The sequence below is a fragment of the Coenobita brevimanus genome, chromosome 87 (genome assembly GCF_032717465.1).
Source record: "Coenobita brevimanus isolate Jiangsu-jjx chromosome 87, ASM3271746v2, whole genome shotgun sequence".
NCBI lineage: Eukaryota > Metazoa > Arthropoda > Malacostraca > Decapoda > Coenobitidae > Coenobita > Coenobita brevimanus.
This window is the reverse complement of record NC_137040.1, coordinates 27,029,678-27,053,753: the sequence shown is the minus strand read 5'-3', so window position 1 is coordinate 27,053,753 and position 24,076 is coordinate 27,029,678. Positions and strand designations below refer to the sequence as shown.

At 42.3% G+C, this 24,076-nt stretch overlaps 1 protein-coding gene across 1 annotated transcript in view; it reads right to left on the bottom strand.

Annotated features, from left to right (window-relative positions):
• Nucleotides 1-6,201: 6,201 nt before the first annotated feature.
• The window catches only part of cu (NADP/NADPH phosphatase nocturnin), a 64,388-nt gene continuing 46,513 nt past the window's right edge, over nt 6,202-24,076 (bottom strand). The window contains exon 5 of the mRNA XM_080280969.1: nt 6,202-8,225. Within this exon, the coding sequence (XP_080137095.1) occupies nt 7,707-8,225 (519 nt within the window). The 3' untranslated portion in view covers nt 6,202-7,706. The remainder of the gene's footprint in view (nt 8,226-24,076) is intronic.

The window sequence follows — 24,076 nt, the reverse complement described above, 5'->3', positions numbered from 1 at the left end:
ATGGAGGGTGAAAGACTGACGAAGAGAGTGTATGTGAGTGAGGTGGAGGGTGGAAGAGGGAGGGGGAGACCGAGGATGAGATGGAGGGATGGGGTGGAGAGGTATATGAGAGAGGGGGGTGTGAGTTGGGAGCAGGGTAGTGAAATGGCGGGGGACAGGGCGACTTGGAGGCGATTTGTTTATGGCCACCCCAAACGGGATTGAGGCGTCTGGCAATAGATAGATAGATAGATAGATAAGAAACAGGGAAGTGAGCATGGAATTGAAAAAGTTACTACATGACAGTATTGTGATACCAACTCTAACGTATGGAAGTGAAGCTTGGACGTTGTTGGAAGGACACAAGTCAAGAGTGAGAGCAGTGGAAATGAGTTATTTAAGAGGAGCCTGTGGAGTCACATGGAGAGACAGGCTGAGGAATGAGGATATAAAGAAGCGTTGTGGTGTGGATGTGGATGTGACAGGAAGTGTTATGAGGAACACACTGAGGTGGTTTGGCCATGTGGAGAGGATGGAGGGTGAAAGACTGACGAAGAGAGTGTATGTGAGTGAGGTGGAGGGGGGAAGAGGGAGGGGGAGGCCGAGGATGAGATGGAGGGATGAGGTGAAGAGATATATGAGAGAGGGGTGTGTGAGTTGGGAGCAGGGCAGTGAAATGGCGGGGGACAGGGCGACTTGGAGGCGATTTGTTTGTGGCCACCCCAAACGGGATTGAGGCGTCTGGCAATAGATAGATAGATAGAAAAACAATGTGGGAGAAAGATACAGTCCAAGAGGATTGAGAGTCAGGAATAATTATTCCTCTGTACAAAGGAGCACAGTAAAAAGAAGTGTGTGGTAATTATAAGGGCATTTGTCTTAGTGTAACAGGAAAAGTATATGAAAGGACACTTACGGACAGAGTTAGGGAAATAAACAGAGGAAATAGTTGGAGTAGAGCAGGGAGGTTTAGGAAGAGAAGAGGTTGTGTAGAACAGATATTCATCCTCAGTTCTTTGGTGGAAAAGTTTCTAGAGAAGGGAAAGAAGTTATATGAAGCCTTCATGGATTTAGAGAACGCATATGACAGAGTTAGGGAAATAACAGAGGAAATAGTTGGAGTAGAGCAGCGAGGTTCAGGAAGAGAAGAAGTTGTGTAGAACAGATATTCATCCTCAGTTCTTTGGTGGAAAAGTTTCTAGAGAAGGGAAAGAAGTTGTATGCAGCATTCATGGATTTAGAAAAATGCATATGACAGAGTGGATAGACAAGGAATATGGAAAATATTAAGAACATATGGAGTAAATGGGAAGCTGTTGAATGCCATGAAGAATATGTGTGAGGATGCTAAGGCTGCAGTGCATGTGGATGGTGAACTGAGTGAATTTTCCTACCTGAATTTTGGATTGAAACAGGGATGTCATGTCTCCATGGTTGTTCAATCTGTATATGAATGGGGTTATAAGAGATACAAGGTAGGGCAGTGGATGTTGAAGCATGGCCCTAATGAGGGAGGGCAGCATTTGGAAATCTCCTGTACTGTTGTTTGCAGATGATACTGTGCTGTTAAGTGAAGACAAAGGGGAATTGCAAGGCATAGTGAAAGAGTTTGGGGAAGTGTGTAAGATACTGAATCCAAAGGTGACTGTAGGGAAGAGTAAAGTTGCTATCTTTGAGAGAAATGAAGCCACTGAAATTACAGTAAGGTTAGATGATGAGGAAATGGAAAATGTGAGACCAAATAAGCATTTGGGTGGTGTGATAAGAAAGGATGGAAGTTTGAAGGAAGAAGTGTTTGAAAGGGTACTATAGGGAAGAAAGGTTGCTGGTTCTTTGAAAGCAGTGATAAGAGACAGGGAAGTGAGCATGGAAGTAAAAAAGTCGTTGCTTGATAATATTGTGATACCAACTCTTAACATATGGATGTGAAGCTTGGATCTTGTTGGAAGTACACAAGTCAAGAGTGAGGGAAGTGGAAATGAATTATTTGAGAAGAGCATGTGGAGTTACATGAAGAGACAGGCTGACAATTGAGGATGTGAAGGAGCATTGTGGTGTGAAGGTGGATGTGATAAAAAGCATTAGGAGAAATACACTGACGTGGTTTGGCCATGTGGAGTGGATGGAGAGCGAGAGACTAACAAGGAGAATGTGTGTGAGTGAGGTGGGGGGGGAAAGAGGGAGGGGGAGGCCGAGGATGAGATGGAGGGATGGAGTGGAGAGATATATAAGAGAGGGAGGTGTGGGCTGGGGCGAGGGTAGTAAAATAATGGGAGACAGGACGACATGGGGGCGATTTGTTTACGGCCACCATTTACGAGATTAAGATGTCTGGCAATAGATAGATGGAAAAACAACCATGTTCAACTGCACACCAACAGTATGTCCTGCCATCACAACCATCAGAAGATCAACTGGTGATACTGTCAGTAATATTCTGGAATGAACAATGTATCAGCAAACCAGTCTAGTGGTCAGTTCAGGCTACAATGCTTCATTATCATCATCAACTTTGACATCTTGCTCCCTCCTGGGAACCCCTAGACAGGGGATGGCCATTACACAACTGTCTCCAGGCTACTTTATCCTTAAATACTTCTCTCACTGTCTCAAATGCCTCTCTTCCTCCTCCTTCTCTCCCACCAACATACTGTTCTGCTCTCTTCTTTCATACCTCATGAGGTCTGCATCTACTGGCACACTGGAAATTTATACTCTGCCCTTGCAGTTCTTAATCTCAGCGTTCCACATTGCTTCCACTTCAAACATGTCAGTGACTGCTCATATGGCTTACAGCACCTGAACTATTTCTTTAACTCTCCTACTCCTTCACTGTACTGTACACTATTCTATTTAAAGTGGAACTATGGACACTGTGATTATGCCACAAGATAATGAACCAGAATTGACTTTTTTTTTTTTTTTTTTTTTTTTTTTTTTTTACATATAGCCAAAATAAGGCAGCAAGCTATAGATAGCCAGACAGAAAATAACATTCATGCATATCCATTCTTAAGCAATCTCCAGGAATATATCACTGTAATACCTGGTACACATATACAAAAGAAATAAAATGAACTATCAAATGCCTTTTTTGGCAGAATAATTTTATTAAAAAGAACCTATCACATTTAACAGGAGTCAAGGCAGTGCTAGTCTTTGGAATGCAAATTATGCCCAATGCTTTTGTTGACATATGCTACAGCTTGTAATAATAAGCTGAATTTCAATTAGCCACCTCGCTCACACTGCTGTATTTAGTTCCCTGCCTGTGTGAAAAGAAAAAAAAATCAAACTCCTCCTTACATGTGTATACTTTCATAGGTGAACAAACAATACTGCATATCAATATAGTATATAAAAAAAAAGAAAAAAGAAAAAAGTCTGAACACAAATATTATACCTGTATCACATACTGCATATAAAACCTATCAATGAATATCATATACCTGGTACAGTACTGGTAAATCATTTGACATACTTATTACTTGCTCATTGATGTACACTTTTGTTACTGAGTATAGCTGAACATGGAAGAATAAATCTGTATCCATCCATCCATCCATCATCCATTCCTATGTCACCCCACGAAGAGCACAGGAACCCGGGGCTAGGCAAGTTGGTCCTGACATTTAGGACGAGAGTGACTGCCCTCACTCATCCCTAAGTGGCATTACGTGAGCAATAAACCCCAACTATCCCTTGGATATAAACCTTCACCGCCTCAATCTGATTAGAGCGCCATAATTACCCACTAAACCACCTGGCGCCAAAATTTGGTCATATGGTTACCACCCAGCATGATAAATGGTTTCCTGGTGTACAGGAAACCATTTGGCTTATCACTCCGTGTAGAGTCACCCACAGGCAGAAGGAGGAGGAAAGAATGAAGGAACGAAAGACAGAAGAGGATGGAAGGAAAGAAGGATGGAGGAGAGGAATGGGCAGACACCTGAGAGAAGCACTACACCAAGTGAGTGGATGGTGAGTGCCCCCACCTACCATAAAATTTGTATCATACAACGGAAACAGAAGTAAATCTCTTACTGCAATAAAAAACATCAAAAGTACAGAGATATTATTCTATGGAAATACTCAGTTAACAGCACATATGAGGCCGCGCATGCGAGTTTGTACCAAGTGCCACCCAAGCCGATCATGCGTTTTCATGTTATATCACTATTTTGACTCTTCTTTTATATTCCAGGCATGTCGCTTGGTACAATTTCGAACTAGACATAAGCTTGAAAATCCTCCAAAATATAACACTGAAATCGATTTGTGAGGTGAAGGTGGGTGACAGACCGCCAGCGTGGGCAAGTTTGTACCAGGCAACACCGACACGGTGAGTCACTGCCAATCCACTTGCTATACATTGTTAGCCATTGTTAGCATCTTAAAATTGTTACGAATATAATTTTAATTTATGTACCTGATTATTAAATAAATTTTACTGATGCTCTGACATGTTAAATGAGGTCAATATTGTTTCTCATTAACCGAGAAACTCTTATGCTAATGATACAGCTACGTGCTATTTTCAGCATTTCCAGCGCATGCTGCTGGTGGTACTGTGAAGGCCCAGTTTTGCCTCGTGTGTCATTCTCCGCATACAAAAGCTACACTTTTCCCTGCTTTTTTTTTTTTTTTTTTTTTAATGTGCTCACTGTGCCCTTAATGTCTTCTGATAGTGAGTATGTTGATGACCCTACTTCTGGGCCTTCAGAGGTGCATGAGAGCAGCCCTGATGAAGGCTCCAAGTCTTTTAAAGTCGCCCTGGTCTTACAGATAGAGCAAGTGGTGTCAGTGTGGCTGCTTTGGAGAGCGGTGATAGTGATAGTGATGATGGTGATAATGGTGCAGCTAGTGTGGCATTATGTGAGGGTGCTGGCAATGGTGATACAGCTCCTGGTGCCATAGTTCGTGGTGGTGAAAGTGATAGGGTTGGTGGTGATGGTGGTGATAGTAGTGATGACGCTGGTGATAATGGCAGATGTGTGGCACTACCTGAGGGCAATGGGGGTGGTGATAATGCACGTGGTAGCCTAGTGCATTATCACCACCTCCTAGTGCATATTTCATGTCTTTACGTCCATTAACAACTATATATCAAATGGTTTTGTGATCATGAACATGAGTGAAAAATCTGTCGCACTTGGAAAACAGGTGTTTTCTCTTGCACTAATTGGTTTATCCGAAATCTGTTTATATATTCATAATCTGCATCCTTTCCTCTTTACTATGGTTTTTTAATGGAGTCTCTAGCATTATTAATAACAGAGTTATACTTCACTGAAGTTGTATACTAAAAATCGACGAGTTTCGGCAGGTCAAAAAAAACTATAATATCATATATTTGCGTATATTTTTTTCAAAGACTAACAACACGGGCATATTCGGCATACTTTACACTTCATTTTGGTCTTTGAAAGAAGTCTCTAGCTTTAAAATCAATGGAGTTATGATCGTTTCAATATTAGCAAACTTTAAACGCAATTTCTGGCTTTTTAAAAAAATGTCGCTTGGTACAAACTCGCACACGCGGCCTCATATATTGCAATAATTTGCCATATATATATATATATATATATATATATATTTTTTTACATACCAGTATCAACAGCTTCTGTTGCCAGGAATATATATGGAATAAAAACTTAGTAAATTCTCTAAGTTTTCTTTGTACAACATTAATGACCACATGAGTCATAACCAATATTATAGCTAATATCATTTTATATGAATTATACAGTGCAGTGAAACAAATTATAAAAAATGCCACAATAGAAAAAAATAGCTTATCTTTTTTTCCTTTTTTTTTATTGTGGGTGCTTTTCTGCGATAATAAAGTGATGGTTGTGATGATGATATACAGTACACAATGTAAAAATGAGAAAATACAGAATAATGAATGATAAATGGGCACAACATTATACTTAAACATAAAATGGTGATGATATGGAGGTACAGCTACCTTTCTAATCACACTACCAGCTATTCTATACTACAGCTACATCCTACCCATTACTTTGCATACCCCCAAATAAAGGTCCAGTATTAGCTGAACCTTGCAAACTTCATTCAAAAATTTATCTTTGTCACTAACACATCCTGCTCAAATATATAATCCCAACACGACAGTACAGCCTTTATATCATGAAATTATCAACTGACTACTTTTGAAGAAAGATTCACTGTTAAAAAAAAATAATAAATCCAACACAGTACTTTTGTTAATACAGTACAAAAGTGATCATATGCACTGTTCACTGCTTTCACATTAGATTAGACATCATTTCAGTACTACCTTTTAACCATATCAAGGTTTTAAAGGGTTAATGAAATAGGTGTGTAAATAGTTTATACAGTGCTTACACTATTCTGAACCTTGTCAAGTAAATCACCACACTAATTTTACTGGTGCTCATATTTTCAGACCAAATATTTCCAAGTATGGTACAGTTTACCATCATCGTTATTTTGTTTCTTTTGTCCATCACTGGTAGGGTGAGATATGGTGCCGAGTAACATCAATAATAATCATCTATGACTACTATGATGCTTACAGCACCTCTGACTACAAAGAGTGCAACAGAATCTTACCATCTAGACTATTATTAAAACATCCAACAGGCTTAATACCATAGTGCGAATTACTGATGGATTCCCATCATAAAATAAACATCATTTATTTGATTAATTTAATCCAATTAAATACATAAATGATTGTGATTTATTGCAATAGACCATGGACGTGAATTTCTTGGAAGCATAAAGCTTGGATGGACACCTGCAGTCTAGCTAATTATAACAGGCCAGGTATTAGTGCACCCTTTGTTTCTGGACCACTTAACAATAATGCCTACATCTCTGAATTAAACTTCAAACTGAATTGCTGGGCTGCCATTCTGAATACAGTAGGGTCGCACATTCTGGTAGGAGATAGGCTGTGAGAAGGCATGGTCAGTGAAATTTGCATTACTGTATAAAAAATGTGTTTATCTCATATGGAATTCACTCGTTTAATCTGGTGAGGTAATATTTGGAGTAGTCTTGTTACCTCCAACCAGTATAATTCACTTTAGGAGAGCATTTTTGTTGTGAAAAGATTAATAATACAATTAACCCCTTTAGATTGAAAAGTCTCCCTTGAACTGAACAGAATCATCTAGAAATATCAAGAATAAAATACAAAACACATCATGTAATGAAGAAAGATTTTTGGCAGGCACCAAGAACTCCCTAAAGGGAAAGCATTCTCAGGTACCAGAACAGTCTCTTGAGGAAAGATATGTGTTTTATTAAATTTGTACTGTAGCCTGTTGGAAAGAGACTTTCCTAAATTTTCCATGCTCAAGCAAAACTCTTGCACATTTTACTGCATTAATAAGCACAGACCATAGTTTTACCATACCAATACAAAACTACTGCATTCTTACCATAGTAATGCCCAATTTTATCACTAACACATGAGTTTTGGATGCAAATATACAGACCTGGTAATCACAACATTGTTTTATATGTACCATACCATGTTACCATGCAACCCTACTGTAAAACAAAAACAATATAGAATATTCAAAAATAATGTTCCCTGATATTCCCAATATTCAACAATACTGATGTTTTAAATATTACACATTTGCACTAAAAATGCAAATGAGTCAGCTAACTACATTTACAGGTAAAAAAATGAGAGAGTAAAAGCACCAGAAAAAAAAATAAAGTTATAGATCACAGGGGCTTGTATCTTCTTCCTTGTCAGATTGTGCTGTGAAGGTGAAATCACAGACAAGTGAGAAGTGATCCGATGGGTAAGCCAAGCAAGGGGCACGGTTGGGACCTAAATCACTTTCTGTTGGGGCGTCAAGACCACCATGGACCTGCAACTTGTCTGGAGTATAGAAGATGTAGTCAAGGTTATGACAGCAGTCCACCTCCCCACGCACTTTCCACGTGGAGTATCGTGGTTCTTTCCCATCATTGAGGAAGGAATAAGCAGATTTAAGCCCAGTGGTGTCATCAGTCATGGTGGCATATACTGGTTCTGTGGGTTCTGCATTAAAGTCCCCACACACAATCACAGGCTGGCCATTGCAGTTCTCCTGCAGGAAGGAGAGTAGATCCTTACCCTGCTCATTGCGGAGGCTGGAGAGAAGTGCTCCCTGCCGAGCCTTGAGGTGAGTGGTGAGCACTGCCACCTGCCGCCCTGTGGTTCGCTCCTCCAGCATGAGCAAGATGGCCACCTGCGGTAAAGTGCATTAACACTCTTAAGCTCCTACATCTGTCTCATCTGAACAAAATCATATGGCATTACTTTTTTTTTTTTTTTTTTTTGGTGTCCGACTCTGGGCAAAGGCATCAGGACCTATATCTCGGGGGCAGTAGCCTATCCCAAGGCCCGGTAGTCCTCACCACTTCGGCGCTAACACCCACCGTCCATACTGAATATATGCTAGGGCTGTCTCATACATGACTGGTGTATTTGTATTAACGGGGGTATTTTTACGACATGTCAGCGGGTCATCTGGTAGATCAGGAAAGTCTGCTTTTATGAAATTCAAATCCTTAAACTGTTCCCTGCCCCAGCCAGGATTCGAACCTGGGTCCATCAGGACTGCAGGCCGCCTCTCTACCGATTCAGCCACCTTACATGAAATACCAGTTTTCCAACCCATGAGAGTCAATGGTGACAATGACGTATTAACATTAACAGGATACTATACTCATTCTTAGTTGAATAAAACTGCCCAGCATTAGCATCAATATATAACTTGAGTTGTCCTGGCCATGTGAGGGTTAATATCACTTGAAAATATACTCTTTATTTTTATCTTACACTAACTGATACTCCTATACTGCATTAAGTTACTGCTCAAATTACAGTTTTAAAAAATCACTGCACATTAGGTGGATGAAAAGTGGTTACTCTGCAAAACTAAAACACTATAAACTCCTTACCTTTACAAGCCAAGCCAGTACAATATTTTACTTAGTACTATATTGCTAATCATACTGTAACCTGAGTGATATATATTGTAAAAACAGTAATGGTGATGAACACCAACACACATCTTTAAGCAAGGTGCCAAATAAATTTTGTGAAATTTGGAAATGTTACATACTAGACATGCTTGTTGACTTTTATAGATTATTTAAATAATGGTAAAAGGATGAATATGGTATTTAAGGTGGCAAATCAGATGACAAAGGAAAACAGGGATAACACAGGTGAGGTGTGTGTGAAGAATGATTAAGGAAAAGAAGTAGTGGACATTGAGGATATCAAAGACGCCTGCAGACAACATCATAACTGACTGCTGCATGAGGAGTCTGACTGGATCAGGGATGGTTTGGGGTCAGCGATTCCAGTGTTTGGCTCTTGGCCTTTAATTGTTGCTACTGTGAGCAGGACAACATGCAGGATGCAGTTCAGGAAGATGGCACGTGTGTTTGGGTTGACTGCTGAAATGCTGAAGGCCTAGGAAGATAATTATATGAGTGGGTTTAGTTACTATCTATATCTATCTATAGCCAGATGCCAAAATCCCATATGGAGTGGTCATTTGACTCTGAGGTAGTTCTTATATGGGGACGAGCACTAACCCTCCGTCAACCCACTTGCTGACACGTAAGGAACATGAGTTGATTATATGGTTACTCCTCAGCGTTGTACACTCAACCCTCTGCTATCACGGGTTCTGCTATAGCGTATCTCGCTATCACGCCTATATAAAATACTACCCAAATACCTTTATCATGCACTAAATGCCTGCTATCGTGCACCGCAAATGTTCGAAAATATAAGAAAGGCCAGGCCCCAGTGCTCCGCCCAGCCAACAAAAGCTTCACTCCGTGATTGGTCATGTGATGTCAGCGCCAGCCGAGCGCTGACTGACTGCCCGACCAAGTCTCCTGCCTGCCAAACCATTCAAGTGCGCGCCCTCAGACCGTGAACAATGATAGCGAGAACAATAACCTTTTTTATGATATGACCATGGCCAACGTACCCCCGTCCCGTCCCCCTACCATCACCCAACATAATGCTGTGGCACCTGGCAGGGAAATAAAGAAGAGGAAGAACCTAAGTTATGCAGATAAACTGGAAATGTGAAACTTATAGAGAATGGTGAGACCAAGCAAAGTGTGGGGATGAAACATAACATAAATGAATCAACTGTGAGGGGTATTTATAAGAATCGTGATCACATCATAAAACATGCTCCTTTTTGGACTATTATATATTAATATGTGGTACAAAAAAGGTATCTTAGGGGTAAATATTGAGGTCATGGCACCAATTACAATTATTACCATAAGTTTTTCAATTCGGCTATCACGGTTTTGGCTATAGCGCAGCCATAGCGGGACCAATTGGAAGTGATAGCCGAGGGTTGAGTGTATATACTGTACAGTAGTTTCCTGGCTATAGGAATTATAATGCAAAGGTTACCAGTACCATGTTATATCAATGTATGTGTTATCATGCATAGAATGGTCTGTTTAAACTACATACATATTATGTACAATTCCAAACATCATCAGTATAGGGAAGCTGTACTGTTCTTTGTAGGAAATGCCAAGAAAAGATGCTAAAGTGGCACAGTACCTAGCGACAATAATGATAAGCGCACCAATAACTCACAGCTACACGACATTTATGGATAACAGTGCAAAACGTACAATTATACAGTACAATAAAACCTTGATAACTTGACCCTGCAGAAGACGGAATTTCCAGTAAGTCGAACTCTGACCCAGGTGTGGTTCAGTGTTTATTCAGATGGTTACATTTTAGTTTCTTATATTCCAAGTGCTACATTTTAGTTTATAATATTCCATGTGTTGCATTTTAGTTTAACTGATTGTAAAGTGAAGTAAATAACTGGAGAACTTTACATATTTAAGTGACTGTTGCATCCCCCCAACTGTGCAACATCCTACTCTAGCCTGGCCTATGAGATGCATCAAATTGTTTTTACTGTTTATTTTTATTGCTTTATACAAGCTTCTTTAGTTTAGTGTTAACAAGCAGGTAATCACATAGAATTTGTGACTATTGGAAGAGATAATTTAGGCTTTTTTGCAATTACAGTATTTCTGGATAGTCAGAAAATTCACAAAGTCGAACTACCCTAGAGCCCCATATAGTGCAACTTATGAAGGGTTTACTGTACGTGTGTGTGTGTGTGTGTGTGTTTGTGTGTATATAAATATAAATACAGTCATCCCTCCAATATCTGATGTAACAGAGCCAAAGGCATGTCCGGATAGTGATCCTGTCCAGATATTGGGCCCCAGCCTCCTGGGCTTGTACTTATTGACCCTAATTCACAAAAACATCTATATAACTCCCTCTGGACATGCATTGCACCTAAGACCCAAATCACACCAATAAGGGACATAAAAGACTGAAATAAATGCAAAAGAACCATAAAATGAGGTTTTAGAGGTGAGTTTATACAATATTAAACATTCTGGGTACCTACAACAAGTCCCTGGCTCCTGGACTGGTTTGAACCGCCAGTTTGCAGTCCACAGTTAATCCTTTGCACTCTAAATTCTAATTTCTTAACACTGCACAACACTGTAAATTCCCGTGTGTTCTAGTGGCGAGGTATTGCAGTTTATTCACAAAAAACGAGCACCTGTGGCTTGCATTGCTATAAGCATCTGCTCTCGATCGGAGTTAGGCTGTGACTGTTGATGATGGCGGGGTAACAGAGTTGCCAGATCCCAATGACCACATTACCAAACTCCCCAATTTTCATTACCATTTTTAACTTTCATTACTAAATTCATAAAGCTCTCATCTATTCTTCACTAATTATATACACAAGTGGAATCTTTATTTTGTTTTTGTTGATTTGGAAAAGGCCTTTGACAGAGTCCCTAGAGAGGTGGTGAAGTGGGCAATGAAAAAGCTTGGCTTGGAAGAGTGGCTGGTTAGGGTGGTTATGGCTATGTATGTGGGTGCTCGCACCCAGGTAAGAGTGAATGGAGATTTGAATGATGAGTTTTCCGTGAATGTTGGTGTGCATCAGGGGTCAGTCTTGAGTCCTATGTTGTTTATCATGGTACTTGAAGCCCTTTCACGTGACTTTAGAAACGGACTCCCGTGGGAGTTGTTGTATGCTGATGATTTGGTGTTGATTGCAGAGAACGAAAGGGAGGCGGAGGAAAGGTTTAGGAAGTGGAGAGATGGCATGGGGCACAAGGGCTTAAGGGTAAATGCAGATAAAACAAAAGTAATGATATCTAGGGTTGGTGGCAGTACTGTCAAAGACAAGGGAGAGTGGCCATGTGCAGTTTGCCACAAGGGCGTGGGAAGTAATTCCATCTTGTGCGGTGTGTGTGATAAATGGGTGCATAAGAGATGTAGTGGTATCAGAGGTAGACTGCGAGATAATGCTGATTTTATGTGAACGGCGTGTCGGGGTGAGCAGGTGGAGATTGTCAGACGTGAAAGGATTGAACTTGCTGGTGAATCTCTTGAGTGTGTGGAAGAGTTTTGTTATTTGGGAGACATTATGTGTGCTGGAGGTGGGGCTGGAGCTAGCTCTGTGGCTAGGGTGAGAAGTAGTTGGAAGAAGTTCAGGGAGCTCTTGCCTCTCCTGACACTGAGAGGACTCTCTCTATGTGCTAAGGGGTCTTTGTATGCAGCATGTGTTAGGAGTGTAATGCTGTATGGTAGTGAGACCTAGGCAGTGAAGGAGGAAGATATTCGCCGGCTCAGACGTACAGAAATGACAATGATAAGGTGGATGTGCGGTGCATCCCTGCGTCCAAGGCCTGGAGGGGCTGGGTTTACAATGGAAGAGTTGAGAGGTAGGATGGAACTGGAGTGTGTTGGTGTTGTGGTGAGGAGAGGTAGATTGAGATGGTTTGAACATGTGCAGAGGATGGGGGATGATAATTGGGTGAGGAAGGTGAGAAGTGTTAATACTGGGGGTGGGGTTATGAGGGGTAGACCGAGAAAGACATGGGATGAGGTCATTAAGTGTGACCTCAGGGTTAAGGGACTGAACAGGGAGGCTGCAATATGGATCGTGCAGTGTGGAGAGCCGCCATTAGGTGACCAAGGCCGACACATGCAAGCATGTTGGAGACCTTAAAAAAGAAAACGAAAACGAAATACATGTAATCACTCTTCTTATAATTAACAGTATGTTGATTATTATCAAGCTATATAGGCTACCAAATTAATCAGAGAGAGCAAACAATCCACCATCTCCATCCTGTGTATCCTCATACATGTGAAAAATCTGTTTGGTATTGTATTATTCTGATTCATTACCAAACGAATTTTTAATTACCAAATTGGCCCACATTTGGTAATGAAAAATACCAAATGGCAACCCTGACAGGTGAGGGGGGAGGAAGGAAGGGGTGAAGGGACCATGGTGTAACAGCTGTTCGGTGCCATGCGGCAATTTCAAATTTCGGGTGGGAAAAAAAGTCAGATTTTTTTCTATTTTTTTGTGGTTTTTGGCCCATTTTGGGAATATTGTATCCCGGGACGAAAATGTCCAGTTATTGGGGATATCCGGAAAATAGGTGTCCGAATATTACAGGGATTACTTATATATATATATAGATAAATAGATAGATAGATAGATATAGCCCGACGCCCTAATCCCGCAAAGGGTGGCCGCAGACAAAACGCCTTCAAGTCGCTCTGTCACCCACCATTTGACTACCCTCCCCCCAACTCACCCCCCCCTCCCTCATATACCTCTCAACTCCATCCCTCCACCTCATCCTCGGTCTACCTCTCCCTCCCTCCACCTCACCTACATACACCCTCTTAGTCAGTCTTTCATTCTCCATTCTCTTCACATGTCCAAACCACCTCAGTGTATTTCTCCTAATCTTCTCAACCACATCCACATCCACCCCACATCGTTCCTTCACTTCTTCATTCGTCAACCTGTCCCTCCACATGCTCCTCTCAAGTAACTCATTTCCCCTGCTCTTACTCTTGACTTGTTCCCCTCTTGCAAGGTCCATGCCTCGCTTCCATACGTCAGGGTAGGGATCACAATACTATCATGCAGTGACTTCTTAACTTCCATACTCACCTCCCTATTTCTCATCACTGCTTTCAGTGTACCAATGACCTTCCTTCCCTGCTGTACCCTTTCACGCACTTCATCCCCCAAAGTTCCATCCTTACTCATCACACTACCCAAGTACTTGAATGGACTCACTTTCTCCATATCTACAGTTTTTGTTTTGTTTTTAAAGGCTCCAACATGCTTGCATGTGTCGGCCTTGGTCACCTAATGGCGGCTCTCCACGCTGCACGATCCATTGCAGCCTCCCTGTTCATTTAAGTCACACTTCATGACCTCATCCCATGTCTTTCTCGGTCTACCCCTCATAACCCCACCCCCAATACTAACACTTCTCACCTTCCTCACCCAATTATCATCCCCCATCCTCTCCACATGTCCAAACCACCTCAATCTACCTCTCCTCATCACAACACCAATACACTCCAGTCCCATCCTACCTCTCAACTCTTCCATTGTAAACCCAGCCCCTCCAGGCCTTGGACGCAGGGACGCACTGCACATCCACCTAATCATTGCCATTTCTGTACGTCTGAGCCGGCGAATATCTTCCTCCTTCACTGCCCAGGTCTCACTGCCATACAGCATTACACTCCTAACACATGCTGCATACAAAGACCCCTTAGCACGTAGCGAGAGCCCTCTCAATGTCAGGAGAGGCAAGAGCTCCCTGAACTTCTTCCAACCACTTCTCACCCTAGCCACAGAGCTAGCTCCAGTCCCACCTCCAGCACACAACATGTCTCCCAAATAACAAAACTCTTCCACACACTCAAGAGATTCACCAGCAAGTTCAATCCTTTCACGTCTGACAATCTCCACCTGCTCACCCCGACACGCCGTTCACATAAAATCAGCATTATCTCGCAGTCTACCTCTGATACCACTACATCTCTTATGCACCCATTTATCACACACACCGCACAAGATGGAATTACTTCCCACGCCCTTGTGGCAAACTGCACATGGCCACTCTCCCTTGTCTTTGACAGTACAGTACTGCCACCAACCCTAGATATCATCACTTTTGTTTTATCTGCATTTACCCTTAAGCCCTTGTGCCCCATGCCATCTCTCCACTTCCTAAACCTTTCCTCCGCCTCCCTTTCGTTCTCTGCAATCAACACCAAATCATCAGCATACAACAACTCCCACGGGAGTCCGTTTCTAAAGTCACGTGAAAGGGCTTCAAGTACCATGATAAACAACATGGGACTCAAGACTGACCCCTGATGCACACCAGCATTCACGGAAAACTCATCACTCAAATCTCCATTCACTCTCACCTGGGTGTGAGCACCCACATACATGGCCATAACCACCCTAACCAGCCACTCCTCCAAGCCAAGCTTTCTCATTGCCCACTTCACCACCTCTCTAGGGACTCTGTCAAAGGCCTTTTCCAAATCAACAAAAACAAAATAAAGATCCCTTCTCCTACCAATATATTTTTCCTGAAGCTGTCGAACAATGAATATGGCATCAGTGGTCCCCCTACCTGGCATAAACCCAAACCGCATCTCATCAGTATTCACACTTTCTCCAATCATACCTTCTAAAACTCTCTCCATTACCTTCATTATCTGATCTAAAAGCTTTATACCTCTATAATTTCCTCTTTCCAGGGCATCACCCTTCCCTTTATACACATTTACAATTACCCTCTTCAGCCAATCATCTGGGACAACACACTCATAAATAATCCTATTTATCAGGTCAGTGACTAAACTCACCCCTATATCGCCTGAGGCCTTCAACATTTCGGCAGTCAACCCAGACACACCTGCTGCCTTCCCCACCCTCATCCTGCCTATTGCCTCACTCACAGTAGCAGTATCAATCAAAGGCCAAGGGCCAGACACTGGATCTGCTGGCTCCAAACCTTCTCTGTCCCAGTCAAACTCCTCATTCAACAACCGGTTATAATGCTCTCTCCATGCATCTTTAATATCCTCACTGTTCACCACTACCCTTCCTTCATCATTCTTCACACACTGCTCACCTATGATATCCCGATTATCCCTCTTCACCTGACCTGCCACCCTAAATATATTTTTCCTTTCCCCATGATTTAGGTTATCAAGTAATTGTCTCTGTGACTCAGACTTTGCCCTCTATACCTCTCTTCTAGCCCTATGCTTAGCAGCCAAATATTCCTCTTTGCTACCACCCTTCTTCCATTCCCGGAAAAGCCTTCTTTTCTCCTTAATTGCAGCTTCTACACCCTCATCCCACCACCAAGTTACTTTATGTCTTGGTGGTCCTCTTGTCCAGCCGCATGTTACATCAGTAACTCTCAAGAAATTGTTCTTGAGGGCTCTGTACTGTTCATTAACGCCTCTGTCTACAGCTCCCTGTTCAGCCACCACTCTCCTCAACTCGCTATAGAAGGCATCCCTTACTACCTGGTTTTTCAGCTTCCATATTTTCCTCCTAGGTACATAAGTCCTCTTTTTCATCACTTGTTCTTTAAGCACCATATCACATATCAATAGTTTGTGCTGCTGCACACACTCCTCACTTCCTATAACTTTAACATCCCTCACTAACCTCCTATCGGTCCTCCTAACCAGAAAATAATCTATCTGACTGCTATTTCCCCCAGACTCATACGTAATTAACCTACTGTCTCTTTTCCTAAAATATGTGTTGCACACAATCATGTCCGTTGCCTCCCCAAACTCAAGTATCCTTTCCCCTTCTGCATTCCTTAGACCATACGCACATCCCCCATGCACTCCTTCATAACCTTGTGCTGCTTCACCTACATGACCATTTAAGTCCCCTCCCAAAATCACTATCTCATCATCCCGCATACCACCCACTACACGTATTAAATCATCCCAAAATCTATCTTTCTCTGATTCATCCAATCCTGCCTGTGGAGTATATGCCGATATAATCGCAGCTATCTTTCTTCCCAACAGAATTTTCACTACCAATATCCTATCGCTTATTCTCAAAACATTCATAACATATTCCACTCATTTCTCCGCAACCATCACACCAACTCCTCCATATCCGTCTGTCCCCCCCTGCCAAAACAACTTATAGCAGCAGTCCTTCCCAATAATCTTTCTGGCTGATCCACCCCTGTACCGGACTTCCTGCAAACACGCCACATCCACCCACCTCCTACTGAATGCCTCAACGACTTCCCCTGCTCTTCCCCTCAAACTTCCCACATTCCATGAACCCACCCTCATCCCCAGGGGTGATTTACTGTCCTCAGGCTTGCTTTGAAACTTATTTTGCTTTGTCATCTTCAGTATTAATAAAGGGGGACAGACACAGCACAGGTCCCACTCACTGCACAATCCCAGGTCCAGGCAATGGATCTGGGACCCCTAGCCCACCAGCTTACCAGTGGCTGTGGTAGTGGCCTCGGGGCACCCTGCCAGGATAGCTGCAGGGACACCCTCCAAGCGCGTCTTGGCACTGCAACTATCCTGCCATTATACACCCACTGATAGGGCAGCCTCCTGGGGCGCTACTCCCAGGTTCGGGTCCCTCTCTATTGGGCGGAAGCGGCAGCCTGGGAACCGCAATGCCCTGCACCCTCTAGCACAGGGCCGAGCCCCATCTCGCCCTGGACCCACGATCTATGCTGGCGGAACCCCTGCCACGCCTCTTCCCAGAAGTCCGCCACTAGGTAGCGGGGGCAAAGTTTTCTGGCCGCATGCCCTTGCTGGCGCCAACCCCTGTAACGTAGTGGGATACGTTGTGTGAAATGTAAAGTGCATGTGGTGTAGTGCATAGATAGTTAGAGGAAATGTTTGGGAGAGAATGCTGGTCTACTCTCCATGTTACTGTCACACTGAAAAGGTCAGCAAAGGGGGATGGTTAGATAGCTAGTGAAACAGGAGCTCCAGCTCTCCCTATCACCAGCATTCCCATTCCCCTCGGGAGTACCGGTACTACCCTGTTCGGCCCGTGCTACGGCCTCCTCCTACAGGATATATATATATATATATATATATATATAGTATATATATATATATATATATATATATATATATATATATATATATATATATATATAGTATATATATATATATCTCATTTATTTAAGAGGAGCCTGTGGAGTCACATGGAGAGACAGGCTGATGAATGAGGATATAAAGAAGCGTTGTGGTGTGGATGTGGATGTGATAGGAAGTGTTATGAGGAACACACTGAGGTGGTTTGGTCATGTGGAGAGGATGGAGGGTGAAAGACTGACGAAGAGAGTGTATGTGAGTGAGGTGGAGGGAGGAAGAGGGAGGGGGAGGCCGAGGATGAGATGGAGGGATGGGGTGGAAAGGTATATGAGAGAGGGGGGTGTGAGTTGGGAGTAGGGCAGTGAAATGGCGGGGGACAGGACGACGTGGAGGCGATTTGTTTGTGGCCACCCCAAATGGGATTAAGGCGTCTGGCAATAGATAGATAGATAGACATATATATATATATATATATTTTGTGGTAGATGGGGGCGCTCACCATCCACTCAGTCGATGTAGTGCTGCTCTTGGGTGACTGCCCTTTCCTCACTTCCTTTTCCTTCTGTCCTCTTCTGTCTTTCTTTCCTTCATTCTTTCCTCTTCCTTATGCCTACAGGTGACTCTAAACTCTCTCTTCTGTCTTTTTTTCCTTCATTCTTTCCTCTTCCTTCTGCCTATGGGTGACTCTACACCACAGCGGGGCACCTCCACAATCACTTCCGCAATTTGCAATTTCCATAACAGTGGACCGCACGAAATGTAAATGAAAGGCCACTGTAACACCACTGTTATCACCAAAATAATAACAGTGTAAGTGCTTAACATATAGTGCAGTGTGTGATATAAAGTGAAGTGATCACTTTTTGTGCAAAAAACTGAAACTTGTGACCTGGAAATCATGTCTACCATGTATACACAGCCTCCTTGTCAGCTGATATATATATATGCCTCTCAGTTAGTTGACTGAGCCAAAATGGCCACCAAGTGTTTATAACTGCCATGATCATCTGCCTTCCATTCCATTTTGTGCATGAAATGCCATTGAAACACCATTACTACTGCCAAATAACAGTGAAAGTGCATAACAAATACTGAAGTGTGCAATTTCAAGTGATCTTTTTTTGTGTGAAATACAGCCAAAATGGGTATATTTTTTTTTAGATTTTAGGTTTAAGCTGGGAGGAGGGCAGTGAAGTGGCAGAGGACAGGGCAACATGGAGGCAGTTTGGTTGTGGCCACCCTTTACAGGATTAAGGCATCTAGCTATAGGAAGAAAAATAAATTTGTAGTCAAGAGCCCCTTTTCTGTCACTGAACCCATGTTATATCGAGCTTGTTATATAAAAATCTGTTATGTGATGGATTTTCTATCTATATATCAGTAACCAGATGCCTTAATCCTGCAAGCGGTTGCCACAAACAAAATGCCTCATGTCACCCAGTCTCCTGCCATTTCACTGCCCTTCCCCCAGTTCACACACCCCTCTCTAATATACCTCTCCACTCCATCCCTCCATCTCATCCTCAGTCTCCCCCTCCCTCTCCCCCCTTCCACTTCACTCACATGCACTCTCCTCATTAGTCTCTCATTCTCCATCCTCTTCACATGGCCAAACCACCTCAGTGTATTTCTCCTAAGCTTTTTATCACATCCACATCCACACTACAACACTTCTTGACTTCCTCATTTGTCAGTTTGTCTCTCCATGTAACTTCACACAATCCTCTCAAATACAACTCATTTCCACAGCTCTCACTCTTGACTTGCATTCTTCCAACAAGGTCCAAACTTCGTTTCCATACATTAGAGTTGGTATCACAATACTATCATGCAGTGACTTCTTTACTTCCATGTTCACTTCCGTATTTCTTATCACTGCTTTCAAAGAACCAGCAACCTTTCTTCCCTGCTGAACATTTTCAAGTATTTTATCCTCTAAACTTCCATCCTTACTCATCACAGTACCCAAGTACTTAAATGCACTATCATTTTCCTTTTCCTCACCATCCAGCCTCCCTGTGCATTCATTGACTTTATTTCTCTTAAGACCACAACTTTACTCTTCTCTACATTCACCTTTAGAGTCTGTTTTTTACACACTCTCCCAAATTCATTCACCAAAGCCTTGCAGTTCCCCTTCATCTTCATTTAACAATACGGTATCATTTGCAAACAACAGAATAGGATCTTTCCAAATCCTGCCCTCTCTCATTAGGGCAACTCCCAACATTCACTGCCCTACCTTGTACTGTACCTCTTTTATAATTCCACCCATATACATCCAACATTCACATAGAAAAATTCACTTAGTTCACCATCCACACACACTGCAGCCCTAGTGCCCTCATACATACTCTTCACAGCTTTCAACGACTTCCCATTTACTCCATATATTCTTAATATACTCCACATTTCTTGTCTATCCACTCTCTCATATGCTTTTCCCAACTCCATGAAGATGACATACAACTTCTTTCCCTTCTCATGAAACTTTTCCACTAAAGACCTTAGGATGAATATCTGATTCACACAACCCTTTCCCTTCCCAAAACCTCCCTGTTCTTCTTGAACTAATTCCTCTGTTACGTCCCTGACTCTGTTAATAAGTATCCTACCATATATGTTTCCCATTACACTAAGAAGACAAATGCCCCTATGATTACCACACACTTTTTTCCCCTTTTCCTTTGTACAGGGGAATAATTCTACCTGGCTCCTGGCCCTATGGGACTCTGTCTTCCTCCCAACATCTGCACATCTTCCATAGCTACTCTACTACTATATCTCCCCAATGCTTCAGCATTTCACCACACACTCCATCAATTCCTGGGGCTTTCTCCATTTTGAATTTCTTCACTGAGTAGTAGGGGCAGGCAGCCACGACCAGGGAAGTACTACCGCCAAGGTCACGGGAGACTCAAGGAATAGCCTGGATTCCATTTTCTCTCCTAGGCCTTGGTAGCTGGTTACACATCTTTCTGCCTCACACACTGGAGGGCATCAAGCTGCCCTCTTTACACAACACACACATCCACATTATATTACATTACCTTAAACCAGCTATCCTCTCTCCAAAAAACACCAATCTTGTCATTACATATCATACTCATTCCACAACACATCCTTGTTCTCCCCGTCATAAAAAGAACCATGGCTGCTGCTATACTGGGAATCAGTGCAGTGGTTTCTCGGGTGACCACCACCCGCAGGGCTGGGTTGTCTGCACAGGGCCGTACCGGTTGTCATCAAGCGACAGTGCCACCTCCAGTGTTGCGGCGCCCTAAATCTGATTGTCAGTGCAGTAAAATTTTCCTTTGCAATATTAGGGGACTTCATTCCAACATCAACTCTGTTCAAAATTTCCTCCAGTTTGAATCCCCCGATCTGCTATTTCTGACATTGACACAAGCTCCACCTCTGATTTAGCTAGATTTAATTTTCCTGGATATATCTTGATTCAAAATTTCAGACCCAAAGGAAGCGTATGTTGCCTTGCTAAATCAGAAATTGCCCTGGAGGAGAATACTAAATTTAATTGTCCTTTTTTTGACTATTCCATATACAAATTAAATTCTTTTGGTAAAATTAAGTACTTCTGTTGTGTTTATTGTTCCCCTAATGCCCCTTCAGAGCCGAGTTTATTTGACTCTTTGTCTTCACAACTAAATGTCCTCAAAATTAATACTGCATCAGAAATTACTATTCTGGGTGCTTTTAATGTCCATAATGTCGAATGGCTCACTTATTCACCCAGAACTGATGACTCTGGTCTTGAATGTGAGCTATTTGCAAACTCATTTAATCTCACCCAGTTAGTCAGTCAACCCACCCGTGTACCAGACAACCCTGATCAAAATCCCCACCTACTGGACTTGTTTCTAACAACCAATTCAGATAATTATAATGTCAAAGTGAAGTCCCCCCTCGGATCCTCGAATCATTGTCTGATTCAAGCCACCAGTTTCACATCTACCACACCCTCCTGCTCTGAACCTGTCGTGATGACTAAATGGCACTACAACAGGGCAGACTGGGAGGGACTTCAAAATTTTCTCATGGATGTTCCTTGGACCTCCTTTTTCTCCCATGATGCAAATTCCACATTGGGCCACATACAGGATTTCATTAAAGTCGGCATGGAAACATTGATTCCCCATCATAGTTACAGAAAAAGATGTAATTCTCCTAAATGGTTTGACCACAATTGTGCTAGAGTAACAGAACATAAAACAATAGCCTATAACACTTATACAAAGACCAAAACAAAAGAAGCCTTTAACTATTATAAAAATATCAGAAACCATGCCAAAACTATTATCAGTCTTTGTAAATCAAACTTTCTACAAAGACAAGCTAACAAACTACTAAACAATCCAAATGATAACAAAATATTCTGGTCAACCCTTAATTCATTTAAAACTAACTTCATTACCACCTCTTCCATTCCACCGTTACAGTCCACCAATGGAAATCTAGCAAGTGACCCACGCGGAAAAGCCAACCTTCTTGTTGACATTTTTTCAACAAACTCAACCCTAAATTCAGAAAATCATAATATTCCTGTACTTGATTTTGATTCCCCATAAATAACTCCTTTCATGATTCACACCAGAAACATACAAGCCGTATTACAGAATCTATCAGCAGACAAAGCCACTGGTGCAGATGAAATTCCTTCAATAGTACTTAAAAATTGCTCCTCAGTGTTGGCATCTGTATTAGCAAAATTTTTCCGCTTATGCATCCGTACCTCAATTTTTCCAGCCCCTTGGAAAGAAGCAAATATCCATCCTGTTCCTAAAAAGAGGGCAACTTCTGATCCATCAAACTATAGACCAATTGCAATAACTTCCATTCTCGGTAAAGTTTTTAAGACACTAATTAACAAACACATAGTCAAGCATATAGAAATCAATAAATTGATCAATGATCGGCAGTATGGATTTAGACAGGAACGTTCAACTGTAGATATTCTTTGCTTTCTTACCCATCAGATTAACAAAACAATAGACCAATATGGTGAAACACACACAGTAGCACTTGACATTTCAAAAGCATTTGACACAGTATGGCACCAGGCCTTATTGTCTAAGATGTCACACTATGGCCTTGCATCACTGGTTCCTCTAATTTCTTCTTACCTTCATAGTAGAAAAATATGGGTCATGGTAGATGGAATTTATTCTCAGTTTCATTCCATAAATGCTGGCGTACCTCAGGGATCAGTTTTGGCGCCAACCCTTTTTCTCATTCATATAAATGACCTCATATCTGTCACGCACAACCCAATACACTCTTATGCTGATGACTCGACCCTTCATAGTTCTTTCACATTTAGTACCTCCTTTACACAATTTCTATCTATCTATCTATTGCCAGACGCCTCAATCCCGTTTGGGGTGGCCACAAACAAATCGCCTCCAAGTCGCCCTGTCCCCCGCCATTTCACTGCCCTGCTCCCAATTCACACCCCCCTCTCTCATATACCTCTCCACCCCATCCCTCCATCTCATCCTCGGCCTCCCCCTCCCTCTTCCCCCCTCCACCTCACTCACATACACTCTCTTCATCAGTCTTTCACCCTCCATCCTCTCCACATGGCCAAACCACCTCAGTGTGTTCCTCATAACGCTTCCTATCACATCCACATCCACACCACAATGCTCCTTTATATCCTCATTCGTCAGCCTGTCTCTCCACGTGACTGCACAGGCTCCTCTTAAATAACTCATTTCCACTGCTCTCACTCTTGACTTGTGTCCTTCCAACAATGTCCAAGCTTCACTTCCGTACGTTAGAGTTGGTATCACAATACTGTCATGTAGTAACTTTTTCACTTCCATGCTCACTTCCCTGTTTCTTATCACTGCTTTCAAGGAACCAGCAACCTTTCTTCCCTGCTGTACCCTTTCAAGCACTTCACCCTCCAAACCTCCATCCTTACTCATCACACTACCCAAGTACTTAAACGTACTCACATTTTCCAATTCCTCACCATCCAATGTCACTGTACATTCACTGACTTCACCTCTCTCAAAGACC